This window comes from Paroedura picta, chromosome 9 (genome assembly GCF_049243985.1).
Source record: "Paroedura picta isolate Pp20150507F chromosome 9, Ppicta_v3.0, whole genome shotgun sequence".
NCBI classification, from domain to species: Eukaryota; Metazoa; Chordata; class Lepidosauria; order Squamata; family Gekkonidae; genus Paroedura; species Paroedura picta.
The window spans coordinates 7,973,007-7,988,672 of record NC_135377.1 but is presented as its reverse complement, the minus strand read 5'-3'; the positions used below and the strand labels follow the sequence as shown (position 1 = coordinate 7,988,672).

The window sequence follows — 15,666 nt, the reverse complement described above, 5'->3', positions numbered from 1 at the left end:
CAGCCGTTCTCGACTTTTTTTTTTCTGCTGAGAACCTACTGAAACATTCTTCAGGCTTCGAGAAACCCCAGAAGTGGCATATTGGTGCAGAATATGGTTAGGAAGCACAGCTGTGTATGCACCTACCTGGCGTCCCTCCTCCCACCCCTTCCAGGCCCCTCATTGGCCATTTTGAGAGGAGGGGGCAGGTCAAAATAACCATATATGGTCATATCACCCAATAAATGGTTAATAAATTTTAAAAACATATAAAACCCTAGTTGAGAAAGCCTGCTGTAAGGTCTTCCACTGGCATGACCATCCCCATGCCCTTTCTACCGGTTTCCAAATTACGGAAGCTGCAGTGCTTCCAACCAATTGTAACTGCTATTTTCGGAATGGGATTCTGGTGCCTTAAAAGCAGTTTCTGCAAACACTGTGGCTGTCTTCGACTGCCTTTTCTGCTTCCCTGAACATTGTGTGGGAATATGCAAAATCTGCAATATGCATAAATTAACAGAATACGTCCTGCAGGAGACATCAGAGATGTATATTTAGCATACACAGCACAGGAACTTTGTGATGATTTTCAAATAATCTCCTCCGGTATCCTGATTGGCTCAACAAGAGACTCCTTGCTTTTTGAGCCCACTCCCTCCCTGCTTGCCTCCAGAACAGTTGTTGAACCACAATGACTGCAAACAAGTTAGATAAGACCGTTAGCTGTCTGTCTCTCTCAATACATAGTTGCTCCTCTCCATGAGTATAACTATTTATTATTTATTTAATAAATTATTAAACGTATATCTTATTCCTAAAGTGACCCAGTGCTCCGCTCTCCCTGCATAATCAAACTCTGCCAACACCTTGTTTGTGATAAACTAGGAGGTCTGTGCATTTGCATGCTCCCGAAGGAAGAAACGCTTGAAGAAGTAAACAGTGACTCACAATAGCTCATGCCTCTGCCACAAATGTTGTTAGCCATGAAGGTGCTCCTGGATTCTTGCTCCTTTCTACTGCTTCAGACAGACACTACCCATCTCGGTCTACCCTAAAGGAAAATGGCTGACCTGCTAGAGGAGCCAAAGCGCCTTACATCATTCTCCACTGTGTCCTCACAACAACCCTGCAAGGAAGGGTTAGGTGGCGGGTGTGGCACCGGCCCAAGGTCGCTCAAACCGTTCAACTCCTAGCTTTCGGGGAAATCATTCAATCACATACCTCACCTGAAACGAATCACATTCTCTCACCACCACGGTGGTGGTTTGTTTAACTGACTGATTTCCCTTGAAGTTCTACTATGCAAATACACATCAATGTGTTTTTTTCTTCTTCCCCTCCTGCCCATTCAGAACTTCTTGTTCCCGCAAAAGTTCATTCAGATCTCGATGCAGGGATGGATGCAGCGCCCGTTGCCATAGCAAGGGAATTCTGGGTGCCATGTTGCAAGCTGCCAGCTCTGGAAGGAAGCAGCAGTGCTCTGAGACTAGGAAAGTAGATTAGAGCAGGGGTAGTCAACCTGTGGTCCTCCAGATGTCCATGGACTACTATTCCCATGAGCCCCTGCCAGCGTGCTGGCAGGGGCTCATGGGAATTGTAGTCCATGGACATCTGGAGGACCACAGGTTGACTACCCCTGGATTAGAGCAAAGCCTGGCCATCGAAATGAATGCTGGCCACTGGAAAGGACTTCCAGGACTTCAGCATTGGAGGAAGAGGAGGAGAAGTAGAAGAGGAAGAAGAAAGGAGGAGGAGGAGGAGGAGGAGGAAGAAGGAGAAGAAAAGGAGGAGGAAGCAGAAGAAGAAGAGCTGGGTTCTCTTAGAGAACAGCCCTAAGAGAACTGTGACTAGCCAAAGGTCACCAGTTGGCTGCATGGGGAAGAGCAGGGAAAGTGCCCTCACCTGCCAAAGCGTGCAATCTTCTGCTGCCACCTCTGGCCCCCGCTTCTGCTACGCTGGGGGAGAAATGGAGGGGGGAGCCATCAGGTATGTGTCAACGTCGTTTCTGGCGACAATCAGGCAGAGAGGTCACTGAGGCTGTCGGATGTTGCTGATTCCTAGAGTGCCAGCAAGGCCACTTCCTGGTTTTGCTCGGGAGTGGCCCTGACATGTACGCAATGTCAATTTTCCTCCATGTCCTGGTCCCTGGTCTCCCAAGGGTTGCAGGCATGCACCCTCTAGAGAAGCGTAGTGTCCAAGTCATGAGAATAAGGACATAAGAAGAGTCCTGCTGGTTCGGACCAATGATCCATCCAGCCCAGCTTCCTGTCTCTCTAGGCCAGGGGTAGTCAAACTGCGGCCCTCCAGATGTCCATGGACTACAATTCCCCGGAGCCCCTGCCAGCATTCGCTGGCAGGGGTTCCTGGGAATTGTAGTCCATGGACATTTGGAGGGCCGCAGTCTGACTACCCCTGCTCTAGGCAGCCATCTCTGTTGTGGGTGTCTGTTGTGGGGAGAGGAAAGGGAAGGCAAATGTAAGCCGCTTTGAGATTCCTTCTGGTAGAGAAAAGCGGCATATAAGAACCACTCTTCTTCTTCTTCTTCAGTAATCTCAGGGCTCTCTCAGCCTCACCTTCCTCACAGGGTGTGGGTTGTGGGGAGAGGGAAGGGAAGGTGATTGGAAGCCGCTTTGGGTGGTCCATCCCAAGTAGGGGGGTGGGGCTGTACCCCATCAATGCGTGCTCAACTGAGTGATGGAAGACAGGCTAGACAAAAATTGTCAGTGCGGAGGGAACCATGTATATCACCATAAACAACTTCAAGGGAGACTAGAATATAAATCCGATCAGCACAACAGATATAGGGTGAGTCACGGTGATATTAAATTACAGGACCCGTGTGAGTGGTAGACAAAAAAAAAAAACCCAATCAAAAGAGATGTTTAATTGTATTTCTCTGGGTGCACTTGTAAAGGACACGGCTTGGAACATAACATTGTAAACTTATCTCGAATCCTGGAATCTTGGGAGAGGACAGGAGAGGAGGGGGGGAGTGATAGACAGCCCGCCTGATAAATGGGCCAATTTGGGTTGACAAAGACAGCTAGAGAGACACCAGACATGTTCTGGGCTCCCTCGTTGTTTATATTGGTCCGTGGGTCCGAATTAAGTTTGCAGAAATTGGGATCTCGAGAGGGACGGGGCCAGATGGTTTCTTTTAGCAATAAGAATGCGCTAAATCGCATTAGATCGCGCTCTGGACCTTCCCTTTCAGGAAACCCGGTTTCTTTAGATCAGGGGTAGTCAACCTGTGGTCCTCCAGATGTTCATGGACTACAATTCCCATGAGCCCCTGCCAGCAAACGCTGGCAGGGGCTCCTGGGAATTGTAGTCCATGGACATCTGGGGGATCACAGGTTGACTACCCCTGCTTTAGATCACTCACTGGACATACAGATCAGCCAGAGATGTGAAAGCACAGGGGGGCAGAGGGAACCCGGAAAAATGAGGAGGGGCAGATCGCTCTAACCCAAACACCACCTTCCCTCTTTTTATCGTATGGAACAACCTGAACCTGGGGGAGGGGGGGAGGAAACCTTCTCCAGAACTATTTTCTCTTTAAGAACAATGTAAAAACATTAATTAAAGAAGGGTATAGAAGCATTGCTTTAGCAGCCCTGTGTCACCAAAGGGCTTTCTGATAACTAAGTAAGACGATCAGCACTACTGAGGCATTACAATTCACAGACAGCATCTGTGTGTGTTTTAAATGCTGCCAAGTTCTCTTCGACTTTTGGCGACCCTATGAATGCATGCCTTCCAAAAGGTCTTCTCGTTAATGGCCAGCCTCAGGTTTTGCAAACTGAGGATTGTGGCTTCCTTACTTCCTCCCTTCACCCTGAGTCCTCCCTCCCTCCCTCCCTCCCTCCCTCCCTCCTTTATCCCTCTTCCTTCCTTCCTTCCTTCCTTCCTTCCTCCCTCCCTCCTTCCCTCCCTCCCTTCCTCCCTCCCCCCTCCCTCCTTTATCCCTCTTCCTTCCTTCCTTCCTTCCTTCAAATATATAAATTGTTACTAAAATATGAGACAGAGATGGAACGGGTCAAACTGTGTATGATTAAATGGATGCAAAATATTGAGACGAGTGTGACAATAGAACAATGGGAATATTTATGGGTTAGAGAATTCCTAAACTTAAAGGTAAAGGTCTCCCCTGTGCAAGCACTGAGTCATGTCTGACCCTAGTGTGACGCCCTCTAGTGTTTTCATGGCGGACTCAATACAGCCAACAGCCAAATTCTCAGAGAAAACTGATATAAAGTGTTTTATAGATGGTATGTAACACCAAAAGTGATTGCTAAAAAGCAAAAAGTTGTGATAATATATGTTGGAAATGTGTAGACAAAATTGGATCTTTCTATCATATGTGGTTGAAAAAACCTGACTTAGAAGACTCTGTTATTTAGCTCCTCAAGAGAGTTCAAGGCTTGATTCGAACTCAAACCCACTTAGTTGTCCACATTATTCTTTTTCCTCAAGCCAAATGCTTCCCAATTAATACTTTTGTTCCAATTTGAGTTCAGGACCCACCTTAAAGGCCCACAAAGTTTTCCAAGGTCTAACCTTTGGTGATTCAAAGTTTGCTCCCTGCCCAAGTTCGATTTGACTCTCCAAACCTCAAACTCACGAAAATTTTGGCTTAGTTTAAGGTGCTCTTGAGTTGAGCTTGAATTGCGTTCTACCATTAGATTACGCCCCAAAGCCCATTTTTCAGTCTTATTTTCGTATCCGCTGCGCAGTGCAGAAAGTGTGACGGAAACGAGGGAATCGTCGGCAGCATGAAAATGCGCAGAACCAAAACCTCTGACAGTGACGACGCAGAAGGAGACAGAGGTGGCCGTGTTGACTCATTCCTCATTGTCTTCATATAAATATCACTCCTGGGCCGACGTATCTGCATGGGTGGGATGGTGAAGGTCAACTGTCCTGGCATTGAGAATCTCAGGAATGATTGAAAGGGACCACGGCAGGCTCTTTTGCTCATCAGGATCCCTGACTGAACACGCTCCAGCTGTGCACCACGTCAGAGCATCAAGGGCACATCTGGACTGGCATCCGAGGCTGATTTCCCTGGCAAGAACAGCGGCGAAATCTGGACTGCATCTGGCAATCTGACACAGGTCAAACTCCCACTTGCATCTCCATTTCGCGTCTGGCTGAAGAGGAACCAGGGTTTTTGCACAGCTGGTCTGAACTCTGACATTCTTCTCCATGGGCACCGTCCTACCTTTTCTTGTTCACTATCAAAGTTTGTTTCTTTCTCCATCCCTTTCCTCTGCCCTCCCTCCATCCTTCCCTCTTGTCTTTCTTTCTCTCTATCTCTCCTTTTTCCTCTCTACTGTCAATGAGGGCATCAACACAATAAGGCTTGTTTTCTTGCTTTGTTTTATATATTCCTTGGGAAAGCATTCTGTGATACCAAGAAGAAGAAGAAGAAGAAGAAGAAGAAGAAGAAGAAGAAGAAGAAGAAGAAGAAGAAGAAGAAGAAGAAGAAGAAGAAGAAGAAGAAGAAGACGACGACGACGACGACGACGACGAAGACGAAGACGAAGAAGAAGAAGAAGAAGAAGAAGAAGAAGAAGAAGAAGAAGAAGAAGAAGAAGAAGAAGAAGAAGAAGAAGAAGAAGAAGAAGAAGAAGAAGAAGAAGAAGAAGAAGAAGAAGAAGAAGAGTTGGTTCTTATATGCTGCTTTTCTTTACCTGAAGTGACTTACAACAGATACCTTGTGAGATAGATGAGACTGAGAGAGAGAGCTCTTGGAGAGCTGTGACTAGCCCAAGGTCACCCAACCGGCCTCATGGGTCTCAAAATCACTTACCACTACCTACCCTTCCTCTTCTCACTCTGTGACATAGCTGGGGCTGAATGAGCTCTGACAGACTGGCCCAAGCCCACCCACAGTCAGCTGCATGTAGAGGAGGAACGGGGAACCACACCCAGTTCTCCAGATTTGAGGCCACTGCTCTTAGCCACCACACCAAGCCAGCTCTCAAATAAACCATTCGAAATCCAATCCCATTGACCCAGCAACACAGCACAGGACTCTGCACCCTGCCCTCCTTAGGCTCCACCCCACAATGTCTAGGGATTCTGCAGGGGGGTGGACTAGATGACCCCAGAGGGTCCTTCCAACTTCCAATGATTCTATGATTTCCTAAACCGGAGGACAATCCTATTTGAAACCTCTTTCTGCCATTTTAAGGGCTAGTAAGTTGCTCATCTTAAAAAACAAAACAAAAAAAAACCGAAACGGTATTTTCCGCACACTGAATTTTGCATCCGATTCCACCCCTGCATGCCAGGATTGCAGAATGGAGAATGACAGGAGGCCTGATGCCTGGCTCTTCCTTTCTAGAAGGGAGAGAGACAGAAAACCCGCCCTTCCCTTCCATTGTCTGTTCCACGGATGAGTCACCTTCACTGTTCAAAAACCATCTCTCGTTTTTATTCGCTCTCCTTTCAACTTCCTGTCCCTGTTTTCTTTTTCTTCCCCCCTTCAGTTGCACAAAACAAAAACAAATAAAAAACCCAGAGGTCTTTATGGCGTCTGACACTTTCACCATGAGCTCCTACCGGTTTTTCAAAGGCTGCTGAGAAAGATGGGCAGGTGGGGGACCCATCTGGGACACCAATTAATACTCAGCTACACAGCTGCTAGTAACACTCCTTGGATTAACCGACCACGGCTTTGTTGTGTCGGCGGGCCACAATCAGGAGCCACGCCACTCTTAGAGAGAAATTTGAAAAGGGCCTTCTTAGCCGTAGTCCAGTTTTTCCAGTCCACTCAAAGAGCGGTTTCTATTTCTTGACTTAAAACCTTTTAAAGCCCCCTTTCCACCCAAGCACTGCACATGAAAACAGCTGAACAATTAAAAACATGAAAAATCATGAAATAATTCGATATAAAAAACGCAAAAATGATACGAGAACCAAAGAGGAGGGCCCATAGCCGTTATTGGGGGCAAACCACAGAAAACAAGCAAGTCTCCCCCTGCTGGCAAAGGACACCAATAGCGGGAGATAGGTAGGTCTCCCCGGGAAGGGAGTTCCAAAGTTTTGGTCCCACCACCAAGAAGGCCCTTTCTAGCCTCTGATGGCAGGGGCAACTGAAGTAGACGAGCAGAATAGGCAGAAAGATGTTCTGCCTTCCAAGCTCGGCTACTCCTAAAGCAGGTGGTGTCATCTGTACTTCCCCTGACCTAGCGGAGTCTGTCTACACTCCTGCCTGTCAAATGCAAGCTCCGCCCATCTCCCACCAGGCTCCACCCTGGATTGGTTAGGCATTGCTTCTTAACTCCAAGGTTCCATTTCCTGTACCCCAATTCTGAGAAGGTCTAGAAATCCCTAGTGGCTGTTGTGCAGATGGTTTTCTTGATATGGATGCTTAGATCATCCAAAGTCCCTTCCTCCAGATTAAGGGATTTGACTAATAAGGAGCTCAAATCACTGCCATTGCCCATGCCCACCCCAAATCCATGGATTTAACAGTGGGGTCCGCCTGGGTTTCCAGCTCATCTCTAGGCTAGAGATCAGTTCCCCTGGAGGATATGGTTGCTTTGGAGGGTGGGCAGTGTGCCAGCAAACCCCACTGAGGTCCCCATCCTCAGGCTCCACTTCCCAAATCTCAAGGACTTCCCCAGTCTGGAGCTGGCAACCCTCCCCCTCACCAGTGGCTTGAGCGGAACCTGGCAACCTTACAAAAGAGTAACAACAAAGCCAACAGTTTTCAAGCCAGAACTGATGCGCTCAGCCATTTTATGGGCTATAAAACCCCCTGGCACGAATGCATTTGGATGGCCTCATCAAGAGCCCCTGACCTTATTTATTTTTTAATTAGTGCCCTGTTGTTCAGCGTAAAACCCTTTAAATAACCCATGTCCAAGTAGGGAATACCACCTCCCTTAATTATTCCTCCCCCACCCATTTGAATCCAATTTCCTCTCTCCATAAGTAACCAGGAGCACCCCCATGCTGCCGAAATAATGCAAGAATGGGACTGGAGCCAGGGCTCTGATCGCTTACGCACATGCCCCAAAAACCGCAATTAAGCTGGAAACGCCATACAGTAATTTCCCTATTAACTTGGGAGCCAGAGGGACAGATAAGTCTGCACATCCTTGCATGGCCGTACAATGAAAGGTGGGTATGCACATGCTCCAAAGGGACCATTCCCCCATGCTCAAGCACTTCAGTTGCCGATCAAGGAAACAAGTGAGAGGAAGGAAGGAAGGAAGGAAGGAAGGAAGGAAGGAAGGAAGGAAGGAAGGAAGGAAGGAAGGAAGGAAGGAAGGAAGGAAGGAAGGAAGGAAGGAAGGAAGGAAGGAAGGAAGGAAGGAAGGAAGGGGGATAAAGGAGGGAGGGAGGGAGGGAGGGAGGGAGGGAGGAAGGAAGGAAGGAAGGAAGGAAGGAAGGAAGGAAGGAAGGAAGGAAGGAAGGAAGGAAGGAAGGAAGGAAGGAAGGAAGGAAGGAAGGAAGGAGGGGGGATAAAGGAGGGAGGGAGGGAGGGAGGGAGGGAGGAAGGAAGGAAGGAAGGAAGGAAGGAAGGAAGGAAGGAGGGGGGATAAAGGAGGGAGGGAGGGAGGGAGGGAGGGAGGGAGGGAGGGAGGGAGGGAGGGAGGAAGGAAGGAAGGAAGGAAGGAGGGGGGATAAAGGAGGGAGGGAGGGAGGGAGGGAGGGAGGGAGGGAGGGAGGGAGGAAGGAAGGAAGGAAGGGGGATAAAGGAGGGAGGGTGGGAGGGAGGGAGGGAGGGAGGGAGGGAGGAAGGAAGGAAGGAAGGAAGGAAGGAAGGAAGGAAGGAAGGAAGGAAGGAAGGAAGGAAGGAAGGAAGGAAGGAAGGAAGGAAGGAAGGAAGGAAGGAGGGGGGATAAAGGAGGGAGGGAGGGAGGGAGGGAGGGAGGGAGGGAGGGAGGGAGGGAGGGAGGAAGGAAGGAAGGAAGGAAGGAAGGAAGGAAGGAAGGAAGGAAGGAAGGAAGGAAGGAAGGAAGGAAGGGTCTCTTAAAAACAATTTACTCCATTGGTGAAGGTAGTATAGATCAAAGAGAAAGGCAGGACTGTGGCCTTCATAACCCCTCTGTGACTGCCCCCTCCTCCAAAGCATCTTCCCAGCGGCTGATGGAGACAGTCTGCGGGCTCCATGAATCTTCAGCCTGCTTCAGTGAAGCATGCCTAATGTTTTAATGCACTCATTTAACTCTTTGGTCTGTTCCTTTCTCTCCCCCCAATGCTTTCCAAGGCCGCCCCGGGGTGCTCAGGGATCCAACTGCTGCCATGCCAAACTTGCCACACGACTGTGACATGAAAATATTGCTTATAAAATAATCAGCAGATTTCTGAATGATAACAGAAAGGGCCATTAAAGGCAGTTCAAAAGGCATTCCACTTAAGCAACGCTTGCTTATCTCCAGCCGTGAAATGCTCCCCCGAAAGGCAGCGGCTTGCGTAGATGCTGGAGGACGCGGTGCCAAAACAGATTTATTTCAGCCACGGCTGGCCTCCTCGCTCAGTCCTATTTCAGCCCTGTTTGAATTGTCCCAAGCCCAACCAGGGATGGGTGATTCGGCTGAGATATGCCCGAAAATACATAAATGCTTATTAGAGAACTTTTCGGGATTATCCAAGCTGAATCAAACATTCCAAGATTGAGGAAGCATGCGCTTGTGGGGGGGGGGGGTGCACAGCAGAGGGATTACAAGTCCACCCCCCATCGGGACGGAGGGAAGAGAGTGTCCCCAACAGCTGGTTCTAAGGGTCAGCTGTCTGGCACGCCCTTTAAATGCCTCCCCTGATCCTTCCCAAGGTGAGCCATCTTGGTCCTTTTAAATGCCTCCCAAGCCGCCAAACAGTCAATCCTCAGGGAAGCTTCTCTCCACAGCTGTCCGGCAGCTGATTTGGTCAAATCGGCACAAGTTATCAGAATCTGTTATCAGAGTCTTACTGTGTTCAAGGAGGCTTTCACGGGAGAGAAAATCTCAGATGGGGGCACAGATAACAGAGATCAACGTACGATGCTAACATTCCAAGAGTTATTTGAACGGGGGAAACGTGGCCGACCGACTGAACTGGATCGACAATACTGTTATTGCCAAATCAGGGCGTAATTGCCATGAACGCTTCTCTGTCTTTTCTTCCCTGCCGTGTAGCTTCATGCAACAGGTGGTTACAACGTGAGAAGCAGAAGTAGAATGCATTGCATCAAGAATATGGGGGGGGGGATATCATTTTACATACTATTGTTTTCTGTGGCCCCAGAAGGACAGATCAGAACCAGCTGGTAAAAAAAAGAAATCAAGAGTTTTTGGCTAAGCAATAGGAAGAAGTTTGTGACAGAGCGGTTCCTCAGTGGAACAGGTTTAGAATCACAGAATCATGGTTGGAAGGGCCCTCCAGGGTCATCTAGTCCAACCCCTGCAGAATGCAGGAAATTCACAATTACCTGCCTACCACGGTGACCCTAATTCAATGCCCAGGTGTTGCCCCCCCCCCCAAAAAAAAACCCCAAAATCCCTGGCCAGTCTGGCCTGGAGGAAATTAGCCTCCTGGCCCCAAAGTAGCAATTGGCATTTCTCTGGGGAGGATGTGCATTCTCCTTCTTTGGAGGTTTTGAAGCAGAGGCTAGATGCCCATCTGACAGCCATGCTGATTCTGAGAATTTGGGCCAATCGGGAGAGAGGGCGGGCAGGAAGGGGTGATTGCTCCTTCGAAGGCCAGATCCTGAAGATGAAACTCAAATCCTTTGGCCACCTCATGAGAAGGAAGGACTCCCTGGAGAAGAGCCCAATGCTGGGAGCGGTTGAGGGCCAAAGAAGAAGGGGACGGCAAAGACTGCGGTGGCTGGATGGAGTCCCTGAAGCAGTCGGTGTGAGCTCAAATGGACTCTGGGGAATGGTAGAGGACCGGAAGGCCTGGAGGATCATTGTCCATGGGGTCGCGATGGGTCGGACACGACTTCGCAACTAACAACAACAACAACAAACTGTCTTCCAGTATAACATCAGGAATGAAGGTTCAAGTGGACCTCCCTCCCTAGTTCCCCACTTCCAGGTACCATAGATTTAGTTTAAATTTTGCACCCAAAAAAATGCAACTTCCCACCATTACAGGCTGTTCCATCTGCCCCCCACTCCCTAGGCACTCTATCTCTTCTGTGGCACCAGTATTTAGGGTTTGGAAGGTCCAGGTTCGAATGCCCACCTCCGCCACGGAAGCCTGCTGGATGACCCTGGGTCCATCACTCCCTCTCAATCTAACCTCCCTCTCAGAGTTGTGGTTGTGAAAATAACCTGGAGGAGAGGAGTGCGACATTGTAAGCCACTCTGGAACCCTACTGCGGAGAAAAGTGGGGTATAAATAAATAAATAAACAAATAACAACAAATGTGAAAGATGCCAATCCAGCTAAGATATTACAATATATCCCTAGGAATATTAGATATTAGGAGATATGCCTGCCCAGGGCAAGTAAGTGGGTGGGGCTTGGTGACGCAGGGACTGGGGGGGGGGCATCTGAAAAAAAGAGTCCACCTGTGAACTGGCCCCCTTTCCCGGCACCCAAGGTCCCACCACCAAGGGCGGCAGCAGAGGGGCCAGCCGCTGCGGGCCATGTATCCCTTAGAATCATAGAATCCTAGAGTTGGAAGGGGCCATACAGGCCATCTAGTCCAGCCCCCTGCTCAACGCAGGATCAGCCCTAAGCATCCTAAAGCATCCAAGAAAAGTGTGTATCCAACCTTTGCTCACCCCTGCCATTGGGAGGGCAGGACGGGGGACTGGTGGGCAATGCCCACACCAACCCCCATGCCAGAGGGAAGGCCACGGAGGTTAGAGCTGGGCAGCTGTCAGGGGTCGTACCGTTGTGAGCAGCCACTACATCCTGCCTCAGGTGCCACTGGGTGGGGGGCCAGTTGGTAATCCTGAGTGAGCCCTGATAAACAAGGACTACTCACTTGCAGGTCCCGGGTCGTTCTGCTTCGCCTTCGAAGCCTGAGCAAAATAACCCTTCTGAAAATGTTTCTGGTCATGCTCTATGCCAGTGGTTCTCAACCTTCCTAATGCTGCGACCCTTTAATCCAGTTCCTCAGGTTGTGGTGACCCCCAGCCATAAAATTAGGCAAGGGTTCTTTTGCAGGAATTAAACCGAAACTGACTAATGGCGTGAAGATCCATTGGTCATGATGGTATATAAATTGGGGTTTCTCAGTTCAGTTCTGCCTCTTGTCCCACCATGCCGATCTCGCTCTTTTCCGCTGCTCCAGACAGACGAACGCTCTATCTCGATTTACCCCCCAAGGCTGTTGTGTGGGTGCCCCCCCCCTCTGCCAAGCTGCTTGCCCTGCCGCAACCCCTGTGAAAGGGTCATTCGACCCCCAGATTAAGAACCACTGCTCTACATGGAAGGCCTTGCTTAGAGGTCCTTACTGCCTCACCTTCTTCGATCAACCCATACGGAGTTTCCAGTACTAGCATTAAAAGGGGGGTGGGCACAACTCCTGAGCTATTATTGTGCAGCTCCTATTCATGCCGACAGGTTGAGTGTAGGATAGCACCCAGGAGATGATGCCCGTCAAAACTGGGAGACAACCAACAGTCTTTGTCTCATTCTTTTGGCTCTTCGACCAAGGGCAATCTGATCCTAAACGAGGCATAAATTCCTGTTTATTCCTGGGATTACAACCTCTGTCTCCTTCTTGTGCCATCCCAAAGGTGCCCTTAATGCCTTAGCGGCGATGGACGAGCACAATTAAAATTTCTTTTGATAAGATCTATTCTTTTCCAGCCAATTCCTATTCAAATCCTCAAGACGACGTCTGAGTTACAAGCAGGGCTCAGGAATTCTCAGCTCTTTCCAAATCAGCATGGTTGCTTGGTGTGGTGGTTAAGAGCGGCAGCCTCTAATCTGGAGAACTGGACTGGAGTCCCCACTCCCCCTCCACATGCAGACACCCAAGAGGACCTTGGGCCAACACAGTTCTCTCAGAGCTCTCTCCGCCCCACCTCCCTCAGAAGGTGCCTGTTGCAGGAAGAGGAAGGGGACTGTAAGCTGCTCTGAGACATATGCAGTCAGCTGGGTGACCCTAAGCCAGTCCCAGTTCTCTCAGAGCTCTCCGCCTCACCTACCGTACAGGGTGTCTGTTGTAGGGAGAGGAAGGGTAGGCGATCGGACGTCGCTTTGAGACTTTCGGGTAGAAAAAAGGAGAGTACATAAAAACCAGCTCTTCTTGCTTTTAAATGAAGCTGCACGGGGACAAAACCTTAGCAATGATACTTTCGTAGAACCTCCTTAGACTGAGGCAGTGAACCTCTGAATGCCAGACTCATCGCCGGACGAGACAAACCCTAGTACAATCTGTCCAAGCGGATTCTTCCATTTTGTCACCTCTCCCCCAGAAAGCTTCATCTGCCCCTTTAAACACAGACGTGAATTTCAGCGGCTTGTTCTGCTCCAAATGCTTTTAAAAACAAAGGGATCACAATGTTGTGGCCGCACCCACAAAGCCAGGGCTGGATCGCCTTCATTATGTGCACGCCTCTTATAAAGACCCCAAAGAACTATGTGGGGGGGGGGAGAATTCTATTTGTTTTCCAAGCAAGACCAGTGTTGTCAGTCAGGCCGGTCGCTCCCTAGAGAAACCCCCTAAGCGCATTTCTTTTTTTGGGTGACAACTTGCGAGAAGCTCCCGTCTCGGCCAGAACGAGAAAGCCGCTCGCCGGATCGCCACCCCCCCCCCCCCGCGCGCACGCCACTGTTTCTATGGCAAAATCCCCACAACACCTTGAGCGCTTCAGACTTTCAGGAAAACATGTTCGCCTCCATGTGACTGAGATAACATGACGTTATCATATTTCCCCCCATCTTCTGCCTGCACATTTCTCCGAGGGCTCGGCGTTCGGGCAGAAAGCCCAGGTGGCTACTGCAAACGACACTCCTCCGACAGGAAAAGAAGGGGGTCATCCCCACCGTCTCCCCCCCCCCCCTACACAGCTGCAGCAGGCCACTGGGGAACATCAACCCTTCCTGGCTTCCCCCTACTGTTTTCAGGCGCCTTTCCCCAAGCCTTGGCCACAGCTCAGTGGCGGAGCATCAGCTGGGCATGCAGAAGGTCCCAGGCGCAATCCCCAGCATCGCCAGTTAAAAGGATCGGGAAGGAGGCGATGTGCACCTCCTCTTGAGACCCGGCAAAAAAGCCGCTGCCAGTCTGACTTGGATGGGCAGAGGGTCCAAATCAGCATCAGGCCGTTCCACGCCACGGAGGGAGATCAACCCCAGTTCCCCACCCAGCAAGGATCCAGACATGTGTTCCAGCAGCCACAGCCACCACAAGCACCCTGAGCCCTCTCAAAGGCTCCCGGCACCTGCCTTGGCCAAAAAACGAGTCAAGTCTTCCCAAGGGGGCTGATTCACCCCTTCCACATTCAGGGGTGCCCACCTGTTTGGAGGTGAACCTCTGCAAGGGAGTGACAAGCAACGGTGGGGAGCAAAGGCGAGGAGGTTCCAGGGAAGGTGCAAAGCTGCTCAGCACCAGCCTCGCCCCCTGTGCCCACCCGCCCGCTTGGAAAGCACTCCTACTGCTCTTCGCCTGGCACCCATGCCCCACTGGTACCAACCTCCAGGAAGCCCCCTCCCGGGTCCCCTATCTGCCCTTCGCCTGGCACCCATGCCCCGCTGGTGCCAACCTCCAGGAAGCCCCCTCCCGGGTCCCCTGTCTGCCCTTCGCCTGGCACCCATGCCCCTCTGGTGCCAACCTCCAGGAAGCCCCCTCCCGGGTCCCCTGTCTGCCCTTCGCCTGGCACCCATGTCCCGCCGGTGCCAACCTCCCGGAGGCGCCCTCCCGGCTCCCCCGCCGCCGCCCGCGGGACTCACACGAAGGCGTGATAGAGGAGCGCCCAGCCGCGCGGCCTCTCCAGGGCGTCGTAGATGGCCGTCTGGACGCGGCGGCACTTGGCGTTGTTGCGCTTGACGGGCCGGCTGAGCGGGGTCTTGGCCAGCAGCCCCAGGCCCTGCCGGTTGCGCCGCCCGCCGCCGCCGCCGCCCTCCTCGCGGCCCGCCCCGTCCAGCAGCAGCGCCCCGTCGCGGTCCCCGCCGGAGCCCAGCGCCGACGCGCCCGGCTCCACGTCCCCCGACGAAGCCGCCGCCGCCGCCCGCCGCGCCGCCCCAGCGCCCACGAAGCCGTCACCGGAGCCCGGAGCAGCCGCCGCCGCCGCCTTCCGCGCTTTGAGTCCCATGGCGGGCTGCTGGGGCTGCCGCTGCCGCTGCTGCTGCTTCTAGGCGGGCGCGGGCCGGCAGCCGCGGGGAGCCCAAGGCCATGGTCCGCGCTCGCTCGCCAGCCCCGCCGATCACAGCCTCCGCCCCGCCCGGCGCCCGCCCAGCCCGGCCGACGACGCCGCCGTCGCCGCCATCCCGCCGACGCAGGCCGCGGCTTCTCCCGCTCCGCTCCAACCGAGCGACCGACGGCTGCCGACCCCGCCGCTCGCGCCTCCCGCCCGGCCCCGCCCCGCCCCGCACGAGACGCCCCGGAGGGCGTGGCCCGCGGGACGGACGCCCAGGCGGCCAATGGGCAGCGGCGCCCGCGCGCGGCTCCTCCTCCCCGGCTCGCCACGCGCCGGGCGGCGCGCGGCGGCTCCGGCGCGATCGCGCGCGCCCAGCCTGCGGGGGAGGCGGAGGAGGAGGGGAGGGGGCTGGGGGGATTCCGCGGCT

General features: G+C 52.0%; 1 protein-coding gene across 2 annotated transcripts in view; it reads right to left on the bottom strand.

Moving 5' to 3' along the window:
- KCNQ3 (potassium voltage-gated channel subfamily Q member 3) overlaps positions 1–15,410 on the bottom strand; it is a 113,733-nt gene extending 98,323 nt beyond the window's left edge. Inside the window, exon 1 of one of the 2 annotated variants that reach the window (XM_077351473.1) lies at positions 14,833–15,410. In XM_077351473.1, coding sequence (XP_077207588.1) covers positions 14,833–15,194 — 362 coding nt within the window. In that variant the 5' untranslated portion in view covers positions 15,195–15,410. The remainder of the gene's footprint in view (positions 1–14,832) is intronic. The other variant, XM_077351474.1, reaches the window with a different exon arrangement.
- Between the last annotated feature and the right edge of the window lie 256 nt (positions 15,411–15,666).